The sequence below is a fragment of the Chelonoidis abingdonii genome, chromosome 1 (assembly GCF_003597395.2).
Source record: "Chelonoidis abingdonii isolate Lonesome George chromosome 1, CheloAbing_2.0, whole genome shotgun sequence".
NCBI classification, from domain to species: Eukaryota; Metazoa; Chordata; order Testudines; family Testudinidae; genus Chelonoidis; species Chelonoidis abingdonii.
Window position 1 is genome coordinate 92202007 of NC_133769.1, and position 16739 is coordinate 92218745.

Sequence of the window (16739 nt, forward strand, 5' to 3'; positions counted from 1 at the left end):
GGAGCCTCATGGTAAGGGGTCCGGGCTGGGGGGAGGTTGGATAAGGGGGGGGGCAGTCAGGGCGACAGAAAGGCAAGGGTGGTTGATGGGCTGAGGATCGCCAGGTGGGGGGGGTAGGGGCGGGGGGTCTCTGAGGGCAGTCAGGGAGCCAGGGGGGGGTTGCATGGGGCTGGGAGGTCCCAGGGGCTGTCAGGGAGGGCATGGGAAGTGAAATAGGGTCCCATCGCAGGACAGTCAGGGAAGGGAGCGAGGAGGGCCCTGGGGTGGCAGTTAGGGTGGGGGTCCTCGGAGGGGGGGGTCAGGCGGACAAGAGCTGGACAAGGTTGATGAGTCGGGAGTTCTGGGGGTCCTGTCAGTGAGCAGGGGTGTGGCAAGGGGTGGGGCAGACAGGGAGTGGGGAGGGTTTATGGGTCGGAGTTCCTGGGACCTTCAGGGTGCGGGGGTGGTTGATAGGAATGGGAAGTCCCAGGGTCTGGCTGAGGGCAGGGGTGGTGGATTAAGGGTCCGGGCATCAGGGACAGGTAGGGGGGAGGTCCTAGGCGGTGTCAGTGGATGGACAAGAAGCAGGGGAGGCTTAGATGGGGGTAGGTTCTGGGTAGGGCAGTTTAGGAGCATGGTCCGAGAGAGGGTTGTCAGGGGCAAGGAACGGGGTTGGAGTTCTGAGGGGGCAGTCACCCAAGCCATGAGCCCTACCCCACCCAGCACACAGCCCCGCCCGAGCCCCCAGAGGCACCGCCCAGGCCTCTGCCCAGAGTCCCTGTACCGTTCCCTCATAAAACACCGCACTCCCTGGTTGACTCCTTCCACTCCCCTGGCACAACTCCCATGCGCACCCTGACTCTGGCAGCCGCCCCACAACAACCAGCCCCGCCTGCTCTAGACACCGGTGCACCGCCTCTCAAAATGCCCAGCACTCTGCCCGACTCTCTCACCCCACACTACATCCCAGGCCCTGGCCGACACCCCATGCACCCCCACACTCCCCATCCCCACCCTAGCACCAAACGGGAGCCCCTGCCCCCGACAACAGTCCACCCTGCAATCTCACCATCAAATGAGAGCTGCCAAGGTAAGTGCCCCACACCCAAACCTCCTGCCCCCAACCCTGAGCCCCCTCCCTCATTCTAGCTCCTGGCCAGACCCTTCATCCCCAGCCTTGTGCTCAGTGCACTCCCACCCTCAGCTCAGTGCAGAGAGAGGAAAAGAATGGAGCAGAACCAGAGAGAAGGTAGGTACCCACTGTATGTGGGCAGGGCCGGGGACCCAAGACCAGCAGCGGGCTGAGCAGATCTGGCAGCTGGGGTCCCGGCTGGCAGGAGCCAGCAGATGGAACCCCTGAGCAGCAGTGGGCTGAGCCACTCAGCCCACTACTGGTCTGGGGTGCCTGCCGCCGGCCCCGCACAGCCTGCTGCTGGTCTGGGGTTCTGGCTGCCGGACCCTTGCCAGCCAGGGTCCCAGCCACAGGCCCTGCTCAGCCCGCAGCCGACCTAGGTGAACAGAACCCCAGACCAGCAGCGGGCTGAGCGGGCCAGTGGCGTAAGATCACCATTTTAATTTAATTTTAAATGAAGCTTCTTAAACATTTTGAAAACCTTGTTTATTTTATAATAAAACACTGGTTTATTTATATAATATATAGACTTAAAGAGAGAGACCTTCTAAAAAACATTAAAATGTATTACCGGCACGTGAAACCTTAAATTAGAGTGAATAAATGAAGACTGGGCACAGCACTTCTGAAAGGTTGCCGACCCCTGGCCTAGCTGGTCAGACTATGCACTGAGAAGGAAAGGGAGGGTAAGCATGTTACCAACCAATTCACTGTTGAATTCCTTGCTCAGAACGTAGTCAGATACCACCATGAGGGATGACTTTATAAAAACTTAAATAGAAGGAGCCCAGAGTCAGCACTTCTGTAAAGAAACATTATACTAGATAATCCCGTCTTCATTATAAAAACACAACCTCCTTGTCACACTGCAAGAGTGTAAAATATTGACCTTGCCACAGAAATAGCATGGAATTGACCAGGAAAGAAAAATAGCTATGTCTGTTCAAACTAGACGCTCTTTTTAAAAATAAAATAAAATAAAATAAATAATGCTGAAAATTAACTGAGGTTGAATGTAAATATTTTTTATAGGAGTCCAAACCAATACTGAATGACAATTTCACATAGAAACATCGGCTTTAGTCCACCCTATAAAGGTCCCCTATAAGAGGCAGAGGCCTGATTCTGTTTTCACTTTCAGCAGTGTAAATTAGGAGCAGCTCCACAGCAGTCATTGGAATTATTCTGGGGAAAGAAGGATCCATCTTGATATCTTAGAACTGAATGTGTCACTCAGTGGATTGAGAAAAGCAGTTGTTTACCAAGCCAGCGCTTGGCTAGACAACTATGCACATGATGAATAAATATCAAGCCAATATCGTTTGTTTCTTGCTGTGCTCAATGGGTATAATCATTGGAGGTAACACAAAACATTCTCCACATTTGAGGATGCTTAAAGTTCGCTTGCTCTTAGTTCACGTCCACTTCTGTCACAGGCACAGATGCATGCCTTTTGGAAGGTCTCCCAAAATAAGCAGAGTTGTATGTTATGAAGTACCCACTACCCACCTTTTCTTTGGGCCAATATGCTCTGATTCCTTTCTTGGAATCAGTCTTAATGGCAAGGTCATTCCAATGTGGTGATGGATTTTAGTAGGGATTACTGCACGTAACCCCAGGTACGGTGGGTAACTAACTCTTCACAGGAGTGCTGGCAATGTCTTTAACACAACATCTACATTGTCCTCTTAAGTCATACATGGGCACCATTGACTTTTTCTTTATTTTCTGTGATGTTCATTTCAATGTGGTTGAAAACAGGATTATCGGTTCCTTCATCTGCCATGGTGAAAGGTTTCCAGTTCAAAACTTCCACTTTTTCATTCTGAAAAAAAGTTCACATTGTGAGGCATGGAATCACACGCATGTGTGCTCACGCCCATATATATACACATGCACTGTTGCTGTTGTCTACTGCTGGATCCGTCCTCTATACTAACTTTCACTTCCTGATGTCCTGGCTGCACAGGTGACATATACACAGGGCGCATTACAGTGAGGCATCAAAACATAGCTCACACAATGAACACTAAATATTTTCAAAGGAAGTGGGGAAGAGCGAGGCCCAGGGAAGGCACAAAAGGAGCAAGAAGGGGAATGGAAACATATCATATTTCTGACTTATTCCAAGGGAGAACAAGATTAAATAAATAGATTTGTTTTAATAGGTAGGGCCTAATTCTGAGTTGGTGAGGTTTTCAAACCTGGCCAGTTAGACACCTAAGTCCCATTGGCTTTGAATGGGACTTAGGTGGGTTTGAAGATACTGCCCATTTACAATATGGCCCCGTTACATCATACTGACAGCACGAAGGGGCCTTACAGCAGATGTAAATTTCTCATTTAAATGTACAGGAGATCAAGAGTCACTACATTTTTAAAAAAACTACAGTTTCCTCATTTTCAATTCATTTTTAAAAAAAACCAAACAAATCCTTAATTCTGAACAAGAAGAGTTTCCTATCAAGATTTACAAATAAGAAGTAAAAGTTAAAAAGCAACCAGAGTCGCTGTTCGAACACAGGGCCGGCACCACTTTTTTCAATATTGATTTAAAAGTTGTGGGCATGGTCAGTTAGCCTTTAGCATGGAGAAAATACACTAACCAGCTATGCTTGGACAGCGCAATACTGGGATGGGTTTGTTTCTGGGATGTGATGGTGAAAAAGGAGAGCCCGATTCTCCTCTGAGGGCCCAATCCATCCAAATGCTCCTTGTAGTCAATGGGAGTCTTTCCGTTGACTTTATGATGCTCTGGACTAAGCCTATAGTGAATCAGGTGTAACATCACTGCAGTCAAGAGAGTTTTACTGGTGGGAATGGGGGGAAGACTCAAGCCTGTTAGTTGAGGATTTTAACTAGTAGGACAGAGCAGGCTGATACATGTAGACAGGAGAGAAAGCATAAACTGATATACACTGTAACAGCTGGAATTTCTCTAGATATATGAGGAGGATGTGTGGGTTTAATCACATACTTTGCTATTGTCATTCAAAATGTATCTAACTCTTGTTCCTGGCCTCAGAAGAATAGCTCCTGTATTCTTGTGTACCAACATGTCATCCCCACCATGAGCTATTGTTCTCCTAATCCCGGTGCCTACCTGCATTTCATCAGTGAAAAATCAGTATTTACTGGCATCCCTGCTTCAGAGACTGCATCTTCCTTACATTTAACTACACCTAAACAGAAATCTCCGTTTGCCTAGACTGGCTCAGCCAAAATGGAAGGCACCCACATATTTTGCCTCAATAATTAGACATTCATTAATAGTAATTATTTCACCTATGCTCCACCCAGCTTTTGCGCTATGTAATAAGCCAGTTGTATCTGATCCACGTACGATGGCCATATAATCTGTGAGCATCAGTGTTCACATGCACTTCCACATTTGGTTCATGGCGTTATGGCCTCATCTGCTGTAAAGCAGTGGAGCTCCATTGCAGTCAGGGGGGCAATGCTGATTTACACCAGCTGAGGGTCTGGTTCAGTTTCTATGTGGACAAATAACATGTAGTGTATTAAAAAAACCTATCTCTACTGTATATCATTATTAACACAAGAAGTTTTCGTAAGGGGAAGAGGCTGCAAATTGGATCATCTAAGACAGATGTTCTCTACGTGGCACACCACACTATCCAATGGCTGCCTTAGCCATTCTTTCTAACTGAGTGCACTGAAAACACAGAACTTACAAGTGACCTGCAGTTAATTTTTTTTTTAAATCTAAATACTAAAAGCCATATTGTGAGCCTGCTTCTCCCACAGGTGAACAGCTACTCTCAGTGAGATGCCTTATGGGAGTGAGTGAGCCTCAGACTGGATAAAGGCTCCAGGCCAATGCCTCAGCTTGTGGCAATTGTTGTAGTTGCACTCAAGTCAATGGAGTTATGACAATTTAATGCCACTGAGGATCTGGCCTTCCATGTATTTTAGAATGCTGCTCCCTGGCTGCTGAAACTTTTCCTGGTTTATTTTAACACAAGGGGATGGACCACTACAGCCTTGCCAAAGGCAGCAGCTAACAAACTATATTGTTCCTTTAAAACCTGTTGGCTCTTTAATAATCTAACGATATGTTTGAAAGGTTGATCTCCAATCTACTTAATACTTTTTTCTTCCATTTTTTTCCTTTTCTTTTTTGAGAGGAGGTGTCAGGGGCGGCTCTAGCCATTTTGCCGCCCCAAGCACGGCGGCATGCCGCGGGGGGCGCTCTGCCGGTAGCCAGTCCCACGGCTTCTGGTGACCTCCCGCAACGGTATGGAGGGTCCGCTGTCCTGCGCTCCGGTGGACCCACAGGCGTGCCTATGGATGCTGCCACGGGACCTCCCGCAGACGTGCCTGCAGAGGCCGCTGGTCCCCCGTGGTCTGGCTGGACCTTCCTCACAGGCATGCCTGTGGATGGCTCCAACGAAGCCCGCGGGACCAGCAGACCCTCTGCAGGCACGTCTGCAGGAGGTCTGGTGGAGCATCCACAGGCACGCCTGTGGGAGTTCCATCGGAGCTGCCCCTGGGAGGTATGTGTAATGTGGATCCACAGGCTGGGAAATTTTCCCCCTCAAACTGTAGCTGGTCTAATGAGCAATATCAGAAACAAGCTAGAAAACAGATTTACAAAACAAGAAAGCTTTGCTGAAATGTAAAGGCACCGCTGGCCCTATTTTACGAGAGCACTAGATAGTGCTATGGTATTCTCTCTAATCTGCTGACCTGAAGCTAAATCTACCTGCTACTGTAGCCATAAATAGCTGCTTTGTCTATTCCAGTTGCCTAATCCTGATACACCGTGTGCACAGCTGCTGCTTTAAATGAAGTAGTTACGTCAGAAAGCAGCAGGATAAGCCATTCATATGGGGTGAGGGGGAGAGAAGAAAAAAGATGTAGTCCCCTGGGGGAAGCTCTTGCTTCTGAGTCCTACTCTGTCACATTATTAGAGTCTGCATTGTCTCTTAAGGTGTGTTTATTCTATTGTCTGCCCTTGTTTGACACAGAGCCAGAAAGGATTACACAGCTAGCAGGCTAACTGACCCAGATTCAATCTTTAGCGAGATATAGATAGATGATGGTTGTGGTTTTTGTGTATTTACATATATATTCTTAAGCTCTAACAACGTAGCCAAACAGTTCCTGTTTATCGTGTATTCTGTTAGAGAGATCAAAAGAAGATGTTAACATTTCAGTGAATTGTATATGTAGTAATATCACTGTCTGAATTTCTCTTTGAAGTTTGTGATAAATCACATGTAATGGCTGGAGATAGGCAATTGCCTTATGTAGCTAATTACCAGTGATGTTTAGGAAATAGGAGGTTTCTTCAAAGACACTATGGTTCACCCAAGGACTATGCTGACAAGAGGCTTCCGCAGGAACATTATAAAGGTCTCTTGGGACCTGATCCTTTCATCTCAAATCTGCTTATGCTTACGTGGTGAGTAACGTGTCTGATCCTTTGCGATTGTAAAACTTTTTTATACGATGAACAAGTGTGGGTGGAAGCCCAAGATTGGATTGCTTTAAGGGAACTGTGTTGTTGGCTTCTGGGTAACCAGTAAGGTATTGTAGAAGCTGTTTTGTTGCTGGCTTAGTGAATCTAAATATTAGAATAACCTGGTGCTTTTGGGGATTGTGTGCCCCATTTTTTGCAGTTCGTCCTAACTGAGCAATGTCAGTGTGGCCCTCCTAGGACTCTCGTCACATCTTATATGTTTGGAGTGACCAATACTGAATTGTACAGAGGAAGAAACTGAAAGGACACGATCTGGATCAAAGAATGGAAGAACACTGAAACTTTTTCTTTAGAAAATGTAACCCCCCCAATCTGGTGTATTTGTATCTGTTACCCAGGAGGACAGATTGCCTGAAGGAGGCAAATTAGAATCATGCACATAGCTTTACTTACTGTCTTGGGTTTAGAAAATGAGAAGTTGGACAGTAAATCCTCCTTGGTCAGCAAGAATTTATGATCTATGTTCTGCTTTATTCCTCCTGCAAAATACCCACAGTGTTAAATTCTTTATCAATAGTTTTTAACAAGGTAAGCCTAGTCAACTGATAAGGGTACATCAGACTCCAGCTACCTGTTGTGTCCAGCCTTCCCACACACTTTATCTTAAAGGACTGTTGTTATGATGTGAACAGGGCCAGTCCTAGACCAAATGGCACCCTAGGCAAAGAGCATCTTCGGCGCCCTCTCCCCCTCCATTTGTTAAACTTTTTAATACCTTATTTTTTATTGAATTTATAGCCCATTTCAGGACGTTGATGCACAATTTGCATGTGTGATTTATCCCTGTCACAGAAGATGATACATTTGCACTCCAGGATCTGTAAATCTGTATTTATTCATGCCGTATATAAGCAAGTCTAGAAGGCTCCACAAGATTTTACAAAGGTCCAGAACATTTTAGAAAGTTAGTGAAAAATGAATCCACGTATGGAACACCTGAAACATTTTACTTCAAACATTCTATTTTCCTTTTTGGTTACTAACAATACAAACAGCACTCTGAGCTCGGCACTACCCAAGCCCAGTACCCCAGGCAGTCGCCTGAGTCACCTGCCCCTAAATCCAGCCCTGGATGTGAATCATTGAGGAGGAAGTGGGAGAAGGAAAATGAGAGAGCTCGTGGTTGCTCCAGAAAGAGTTTGAGGAATTCTAGAGTAAAGAAACCAATGACCATGTGCCTTACTCTCCTCTGGTTCTATGTGCAGTAAGTCTCATGGAAACCATCCTGTTCACTGTGTTCTAGTATGTGTGGCCTTAGCTCTGAGCTGAGGATGCAGGGTTCAGGTCTAGAATAGTTTTAGGTTAGGAGTTAGACTGAATCAGGTCTAGGATCCAACTGCTCTCGCTGGCCTAAAATGGTGGAAATGTTGAGAGATCAGCTACACTTTGGGGTTTTTTTCCCTCATTTTAGATTTTGCCTGGAACCAAAACCAGAGGATTGGGTCAGGATCTTGGGGTTCAGATCCCAGCTGTCATGCCTATTCTTAGGGTCTTAGTAATTTGCAGCAATCTATTTCACTAGACTTTTCCTTGGGCAGCTGACATGGCTTTACACCACGAATCCTTCCTTGGGTGCATGGCTTGGCAAGCATAGTGAAAATGGCCACTGGGCATGCTCAGTAAGCACATTTCAAATGTTTTGAACTCACTCAGCACAAAACCACTATTAACCTCTGGGAGAAGGAAAGATGCTTCTCCTCAGACAGAGTCGTCTCCATGCTGGATGGATGGCAGCAGAGCCATAACAAGGAATTTTTGCGCTTGAGGCAAGGGCCAGCTCCAGGCTTTTCGGCAGCAATTCGACGGCAGGTCCCTGAGTACCTCTCAGAGAGAAGGACCCACCGAATTGCCGCAGAAGAAGTGGCAGTGGTAGAGCTGCTGCCGAAGTGCTGCCAACCATGGCACAGCTGCGCCCTTCCGCTTTGCGCGTCCAAGGCAAGTGTCTCATTCGCCTCACCCTTGTTACGGCACTGGATGGCAGTGCTTAAACCTCAGCCCCTACTCAGGTTAAAGCACTGGCTAAATGGATTTCCTCCCACCCCCCCATCTCCTCAGGTTCAAAAACTGCTGACGTTACTACCTCACAATTCAAAGGAGAAAGCAATGCCCCCTTTGAACAGAGAACATATCTGAAAAATTTCAGGCCAAAAGACAAAGGTTCTAGAAAGCTATGAATGAATGAAACCAGAAAGTACAAGCTCAACCAGAGCGGTCACTGAAACGTCTCATGATAGGGACAGTTCCTGTGTGTGCATGTTAATGTGGAAAACAGTGTATACTTGTGTTAAACAAAAACTCTGGAAAAGGTACCTGTTAAGAGGCTTACAATCATTCCCAAAGCTATTGTGACCAGGGTCCCAAGTGTGCTGAAGTACAGATATGACAAGGAATACCAATAATCAGCCAGGACAGGTCTAGGAAAAGTGGGGGAAACATTTTGTTAGAGTCTTCTTCAAATTCAGACAACCTGAAAATGCGTAAAACTAGGAACTAAGAGAGTAAATATAAGAAACGTTCTGTACTAAAAATATGATGAGTCACATGCTACTCTCCTGCAGAGAAATCCACCTGGCACTCAAATGCTGAGATAAAACTGCCAGCATCAGGCCAGTATGGTGGGTATATGGGCCATGGCCAGTAAAATCACATGAGCCCGTGTCTCCGCTAGGAATTCTGGCCAGACCTGAAGAGTCTGGCCGTGAGTCTTTGTCCCACCACGCCCCTCAGGGCTCAGTCCCCTCCATTCCCCCCACTCACACTCCGTGAGGCCCTAGGAGGAGAAGGGGAGAGGCCTATGCTGTAGCTGAGGGAGGCAGGGCGGCTCAGGGGTATGGCTGCCCAGGGTGAAGCCGAAGCTTCCCCTCAGGAGGCAGGAGCTCCAGGGCCACTGCTGCTTCCCCTTGCAGCATGGATGGTGGCATGGCTCATTCGGCTTCCACCGCAGAGGGGCACCGGGCTCCAAACAAGACAGGGAAGTGCCGCCTAGTTTTCTCCACGCTACACTAATGAAGTGCCAGCCCTATGGCTTTCTTGTGGGGGGTGGGGTGGGAGAAAGGGTGTCCTTTGTGTCTTAGGCATGGACTTGTGCCATCACTTCTGCAGATCTCTTATTAATGATGGTGCTGTGTACTAAATCTCAGTTAACCTGAGTCCAGTCAACTAGGTATTGGCCCTCTCTGCCTACGGGGTTTTGTCCTACAAAGCAGCAGCAACAAACCACCATTATGATCCCCTTTGCAACATGCCACTGAGAGAAACACGTGGACCAATGTCTTTAAGCATGTATGTATTTCTGATGGCCGTAGAAACATGACTGCCTAGTGCCTACTTGGCACTTAAATTTATACTGATGACAATTTAAATTTGCTGAAATTGAAACTTTGTTTTTCATTTTAGAAATGGTAACAAATTATCCACTGTTAACTCTAAGAGGTTGCTTGAAGCAGAACAGATATACTGCAGAACCTACTAAAGGCAAGTGCTTTGGTGTCTAAAATTTGTTTGACTTTATATGTAACATCCCACTTGCCATGCTGGTGAATCAGTACATAGACACAGGCACACGGGCACAGTGATCCATCTGATCAGGTATCCAGCTGCTTCAGGGGAAGGCCTAGGAATCTCACAATTCACCTAACCAAGCAATACTACACCAGCTAAGGGGAACTTCTTCCTAAGGATACCCAGCTGCTGACCCAGTTATGTCCTGAGACACAAGAATTGACTGCCCTTAGAATTTTTAATCTAGCCATTAATCCTTGTTCTGATATTTATATCATTGTTTTGTTCTTTGGGGGAGGGGAGTTGTTTTGTTTTGACTGTACGACACAATACAATGTAAGACAATATGACAATTGCAGAGGAAAAAGACCCCAGTATTTCACCCAGTTGCACTTGACTCTTATGGTTTTGCAGAATGTGGCTAGTTACTTCCGCATAGATATGATGCTGTTGGATAAACTGTTGGTGGAAGATTCACTGAAAACTCTTAAACATCCTCAAGGTTTAACCTGCTTAGATAGTAAAACTGTATGAAATAAACACAAGTTCCCTTTGCCTATCCACACTGCAGAAACAAAACTACTTCCCAGTAAGGCACATGTGACTGTACAATTCTATAGTACTGATCCAACACCCGCTGACTTCTAGGGGGTTTGATAAGCACCCCCCAGGAAGAGAAAACACAAAATGCTGCTCCCTTTTAATTAATCAGGTAACCAAAAGAGTGGAGATCTTTATAACAATCCAACTATTACACAGATGGTCACATCACTTTAAATCAAGCGCCGGTGCAACACATGGCCGATTTATTATATACCTTTCAGTGCCTTGCAGGTGTACAAGGGTTGTTAAAGTTGGCATTTCGGTTGTTGCAGTCCAGTTGCCTCCTGTTCCTGGGCTGCCTATGTCACAGCCGATAGTTGTGAGATTTAATGACATAGTTCTCTCAGGGAGCGGAGGGTAAATCTGAGCCCCAATGCCAACCCAGAGTGAAACAGTAAAGCCCCCCATAAGCCCTACAAATGCACCCTGTAAAACAAAGTAAAATTGAATTGAAATGTAAAGCAAAAAACCCAAGAGGGTTGACAAAGAAAAATTATTGTCAAGATTTTTCAGAACTGGGTGGCCCACCTTTCAAAAATGACTTAAATGGGAGCTGTTGGAGGGTTCTCAACACTTGAAAACCAAGCCACTTTATTAGATGACTAATTATGGGCTTGAGTCTAACTGTAGGCACGAAGGTCTGAAATTCTTGGCCTGTAATTTTTTTAACAACTTATATCAGGTAGAAACTATGAAGGCAGAAGTCTTTTTTTTTTAGATTTTATTTTATTTTATTTTGCTATTTTATTTGAATAAGCTGTCCAAACTCCTTGGAGCAGGTACACAAAATTCACAATGTATGTGTTTTCCCTCCAGCATTCTATCTGCAATGGGAGGAATTTCTTTAGTTCAAACACTTTTACCTTTTCTAAAGCTAGGAACTCTCGTCAAGTTCTGAACAATGAGGTAAACTCCGCTATAGCTGCAGCCAGTTATAATAGAAATCCTGGCTGAAGCCTGTACACTACCACTCCTACTTCTTTTAAAACCAGTTTCAATTTTTTTAAAAAAATGTCCCCAGCATAGACAAAGACTAAGGCTACGTCTTCACTACTCGTCTCATCTAGACGCGATATATCGATCCCCAAACAGGCTTATATCGATTCCGGAACTCCACCAACCCGAATGGAGTTGTGGAATCGACAGGGGGAGCCGCGGACATCAATCCCGTGCTGTGAGGACGGTGAGTAATTCGATCTTAGATACTTCGACTTCAGCTACATTATTCACGTAGCTGAAGTTGCGTATCTAAGATTGATTTTCCCCCGTAGTGTAGACCAGCCCTAACTGAGAATTTTATTGGGAATTAAGTACTGTGTAGACCTTGCCCTGGTTCTCTGAACAAGGATGAATCTCACTCATAATTCATTGCACGCCATAGAGATACTCCAAATACAAAAGTTAACAATGTTTGATTTAGATTCTTATCAACTATGGTGCTGTGCAGTATCTCTCAGCTCCCAAGTATCCAGGGGACTAAGTTTCACTTCTCTCCTGCTCTCAAGGCTTCTTGCTACAGAGACCAAAATATTATACCTTATGAACTCTGGAGAACACCTCCATTGTTAGGGTGTCGTAATTTAGGAATGCCTTGTGCAATTCAGTTTGATTCACGGATAATATTTACCTTGAACTCATATCTAAGGAGTGTGTGTGTGTGTTTTAGATGAGGGTGGCCAAAATCAGGCTTATAATGGAAATTCAATTTGCGACCATAATTATGGAGTGAATGTTGTCACACCACAAAGTAACAATATACTGCCCTATTTAGGCTGTTTACAGCACAGCAGTACTGATTCCGCAGCATTGTGCAAAGACCAAGCACTGCTTTAGCCACAGGGAACAAGGAGAAAATAAGTGATTAGTGAATCTAGCCATTTTTAACAATATTTTTTCAGACTAACTACTGACCTTATTGCCTAACTATCGGGGTATGGGGATGGGGAGGGATGAGGGGGTATGTATGAAAAATGCCAATCTAAAATATCTCCCATGATGCCTAAAACAAATTATTGGGGGGAGGAGGGGAATGATCCCCCACATGACTATTGTATTTTGCAACAACTTATACTTACGATGGGGTTTGCGAAGGAGGAGAGGATTCCCAAAGAAAAAAGTCCTAGAAGAGGGCCACCAACTATGCCAAAAATACTGAGAGCTGCCTGAGGAAGAAAACAAAGTCTTATATCAAATATCACCATGAGGGTGGGGAAGGAAATGAAATATCTGCAATCAGGATTTCAAGTTGGATCTGGGCCAGATCCTCAGCTGGTGTAAATTGGTGTAGCTCCATTGTTGAATTACCTCAAGTAACACCAGCTGAGCATTCAGTCCTAGAATTTCCAAGGTAAATACTCATTAAGGGATGAAAATTAATCACTTTGCAGTAGCCAGTGATTGTTCTTTTCAAAAATTTCTTCTAGTTAATGAAACAGAGGTGAAAAGTAGTTAAACATGCACCTGTAACAAACCGCCCAGAAGGGACGCCACAGCAGCCATGGCAATACAGACTCCTCCATAAAAAAGACCTGAATAGGTGAGAAAGACAAATGTATCATTTTAAATCACTACAGTGAAGTTTCCTTCTAGTCTAATACGACTACTAATAAAGCCAAAAATACATGGTCGTTAGGATCGTCTTTGAGAATAGCCAAACCAACAAAAGGTCAGGTGCTCTATTACCTCAGGAGGGGATCATGCAAACATGACAAATCCTTTTACATGTGGTCACTGAGGATTAGTTGACAGATTAAATCTTTAAAAGAAGTTGGGATGAGTAGTGGGGATAACAAGCACGGCAAGAATCACGTACATTCCTCCTCTAATCCTCTGTGCCAACACTTCTTATTTGATGAACAGATCTTCCTTCTCACTCGAGTTTTGTTCCAGTGAAAATACTTTTAGATTATTGGAGTTCCATGGCTAAGAATTTCCCACACAGCCAGGATATAGACAGCCTAAGCAAATGAAGTCTCTTTTTCCCAGGGTCCCTAATGCTTGATGAGCACTTTAGTTACATCCACCACTCACAAAGTTCTAATTTACAGCGACATGGGGACACATTAATCCCAGTGCTTAATATGAGAAGTCAGGCAATTATCAGAGTTCAGACCTGTGAGCCTCCATTCCCATAGCAAACAAAAGCTGGCATCAAAAGTAGTTAATAATGCTTAAGAAACCACAGTCTCAGGTGACAATGCTGTTGTAACACCCTTCACGGCTCTGGTGTGCTCACTGGCAGGGCGTGTTCTCTTGCTTGGGAATACAGTGAAGTACTGGGCTGTACTCTTCTATCCCTTACTAAGCTTATTACAGTAAAAAAAGACACGTTAATTTTTCCCAGCAAACTACCTGGGGCACTGTGGGCCATATCTTCCGCTGATGCCAACTGAGGTAGCTAGCAAAAAAATCAATGGAGCGTCACAGATTTAAAACAGCTGAGGATCTGGTCCTGTATGTTCAACTCAAAATGCTGAGACTAGCCGCTTTGGGGCATTAAACAGATTGAGGGCTTCAGAGTATATTGTAGGGGTCATGAAGCCTCACATTTTCTAGAAGAAGAGTGCGATGCAGTACATTTCCCCACTCATGTACCCTGCCAAATAATTCCATGTTCAAGTGACTTGTTACAAAATTCCATCCCATGCACCTGCCTTCTGACTTACCGAATGAAACATAACACCTATTTCAACCCAAGTCCTTTGGGTCTTTTGTATTAGGAATCTAGACTGAACAAGGCTACAATATAACTTTACTGCTTAAAGATCAAACAAGATGCCCTTTTCCAAGCTCACTTTAAATAGCTGCTCCCCTTTTCCCCCATATCTGAAAACTCTTGGCCTGATTCTGATCTCACACAGGTTTTATACGGGTGTAATTCCATTGACTTTAATGAAGTTACTCCTGATTTACATCCTTATAAGTGAGATCTGAACCAAGCCCTCTTTCTTTATGGTGAAGTGGAAAACATCCCTCCCAAACTTACTCATCCCCTTGGAAATCCAGGATAGTTTCTTTTCAGAGAGGGAACGGAAGTAAGGTTTAATGAGATCCTCAACAGTTACAGCCGCTAAAGCATTGATGCTGGAGGACACTGTGCTGCAGATGACAAAATTTGAAACATTTTTGTGTGTTAGGAACTGAGATTACAAACACTTAATAATTGAGATAACGGCAGAGAGATTCTGTCTGCAACAATATCAGAGACCTTATGTAGCTGTTACTACAATACATGTTGAAATTATTATTACTAACGGAAATAAACTTGACAGCACTATCTGTTACATTTTGCAATTGCTTAGAATATTTGTTCTCAGAGAAGATAATGCATGTTTTAAGAAAAAGAAGCAATGAGATAAATCAGTGGAAGGAAAGTTAACATATATTGCTATAGATCAAAGGATGACTGGTATTTTAAACCCGTTTTTGAATTCATTAATATGTATCGCATCCTTTGGGCTAGGTGGCATGTACATTGCATGGCATTTCATTGACTATTTTGGATGCCCTCTACAGGCTCAGGCCAAAAATTGAAGCCTAAAGCTAGGATCCTAAATCCATATTTAAATAAGTGGGCTGCCATGGCGCACACAAAATACGCATCTCTGCACATACAATGGTTAATTATGAGCTCCAGTGAGCATTCAATAGACTCCAAGGGAACCACTTGTCCCAAATACTTGAAACATCAGCCCCTCTCTCCTGACAGCAGATCCAGCTACTATGGAATAACTCTGAACCTTCTGGATCATACAGAATAGTATAGGACACATTTTCCTTACAGAGAAACATGCCACAATGCCTACTATTTCCCTTCTGTTTAATATTCCTGTGTCCAATGTCACCAGTGGCCAATGTCAGACAAGATTAACTAATTAACAGAATTCAAGTAGAACACCCGAGTTACAATAATAATTTGCACTTCTGCAACCTCTTCCATTTAAGGATTTTAAAGCACTTTACAAACATGAATTTATTAAGGTGAGAAAGTAATATTTTGTTCTTCCCTATCTAGTCCAGTATCTGACCTCTTGTAGTGCCAATCACCTACAATCCACAGATTGTGCAGTATCGAACATTTTTATACATTACTCTCGCAAGCAATCAGCTTGCACCTCAAAGTGTGAAAATGCATTGCCCTGATCATCGTATTTACTTACATATGTACAAATATTAAGAGTCAAAAAATTATTCAACCACAGCATTATACCAGTTGCTCTGGGTGTGATTGCTATAGATAAGGTTGTTAACAGTTTCCGTTCTAACCCCTGATTTTTGAACCCTCAAAATTATCCAAAACGTTCACATTAAGGGCTGAACTTTTCCGTACTTGGTCGCTGCCAGAAAGTATACAACTTTGGAAAGCTGAAGCAAAAATCTTTTCAGTTGTTTTTCAATTATCAGAATGTGGGAAATGCATTTTTTTTTACCACCACCATTTGAAACAAAACATTCTGACCATTTTCACAGGATTGATGCAAAATAGCTGTATTTCTTAATTCCAAACACTAGTTTGTAAATAGCCCTTAATGAGCAGAATGTGCTTCTTAAGTCATAGGAAGAAGGGAGATGGCCTTAAAATACAGTTCTGAAGGTTTGGAAAAGCAAGGATGAGCAGCAGAAAATTCCCTTAAACTGCAGCTGCCCTGTTTCCGTACAGGATTTCAGGAATTTACAAGTGCCGCTAGTGAAGTAATAGCTTTAACGCAAGGTGAGGTGGAGCTTGTAAGTGCCATACGTTGCTCATGACAATGGAGTTTATAGTGCCAAGGCTCAGACTAGCCCTGTTGGTGAAGTTTGTTAACAGTGGAGACTAAATTGCTTTAATGCTAGGAAATTTGAAGCTCCACTTGTGAAGACTGAAAAGCTTTTAAGCTGCACCCATTAAACAGCTTCTAATTTTTCCCTGTTTAAAGAACAACAACATATGCATGGAGGGAAATTGAATGCAAAGAATCTTGTGTAAATGCATGCATAAAAATGGCCAATGTATGTCACTGAGTTCAGAATGATTATATT

At 44.1% G+C, this 16739-nt stretch overlaps 1 protein-coding gene across 1 annotated transcript in view; it reads right to left on the bottom strand.

Moving 5' to 3' along the window:
• Positions 1 to 1616: 1616 nt before the first annotated feature.
• The window catches only part of SLC5A8 (solute carrier family 5 member 8), a 30754-nt gene continuing 15631 nt past the window's right edge, over positions 1617 to 16739 (bottom strand). Inside the window, exons 9-15 of the mRNA XM_032788588.2 lie at positions 14707 to 14819; positions 13182 to 13249; positions 12797 to 12883; positions 10936 to 11147; positions 8928 to 9031; positions 7011 to 7096; positions 1617 to 2936 (exon numbers count right to left, since the gene is read on the bottom strand). Coding sequence (XP_032644479.1) covers positions 2805 to 2936; positions 7011 to 7096; positions 8928 to 9031; positions 10936 to 11147; positions 12797 to 12883; positions 13182 to 13249; positions 14707 to 14819 — 802 coding nt within the window. The 3' untranslated portion in view covers positions 1617 to 2804. The remainder of the gene's footprint in view (positions 2937 to 7010; positions 7097 to 8927; positions 9032 to 10935; positions 11148 to 12796; positions 12884 to 13181; positions 13250 to 14706; positions 14820 to 16739) is intronic.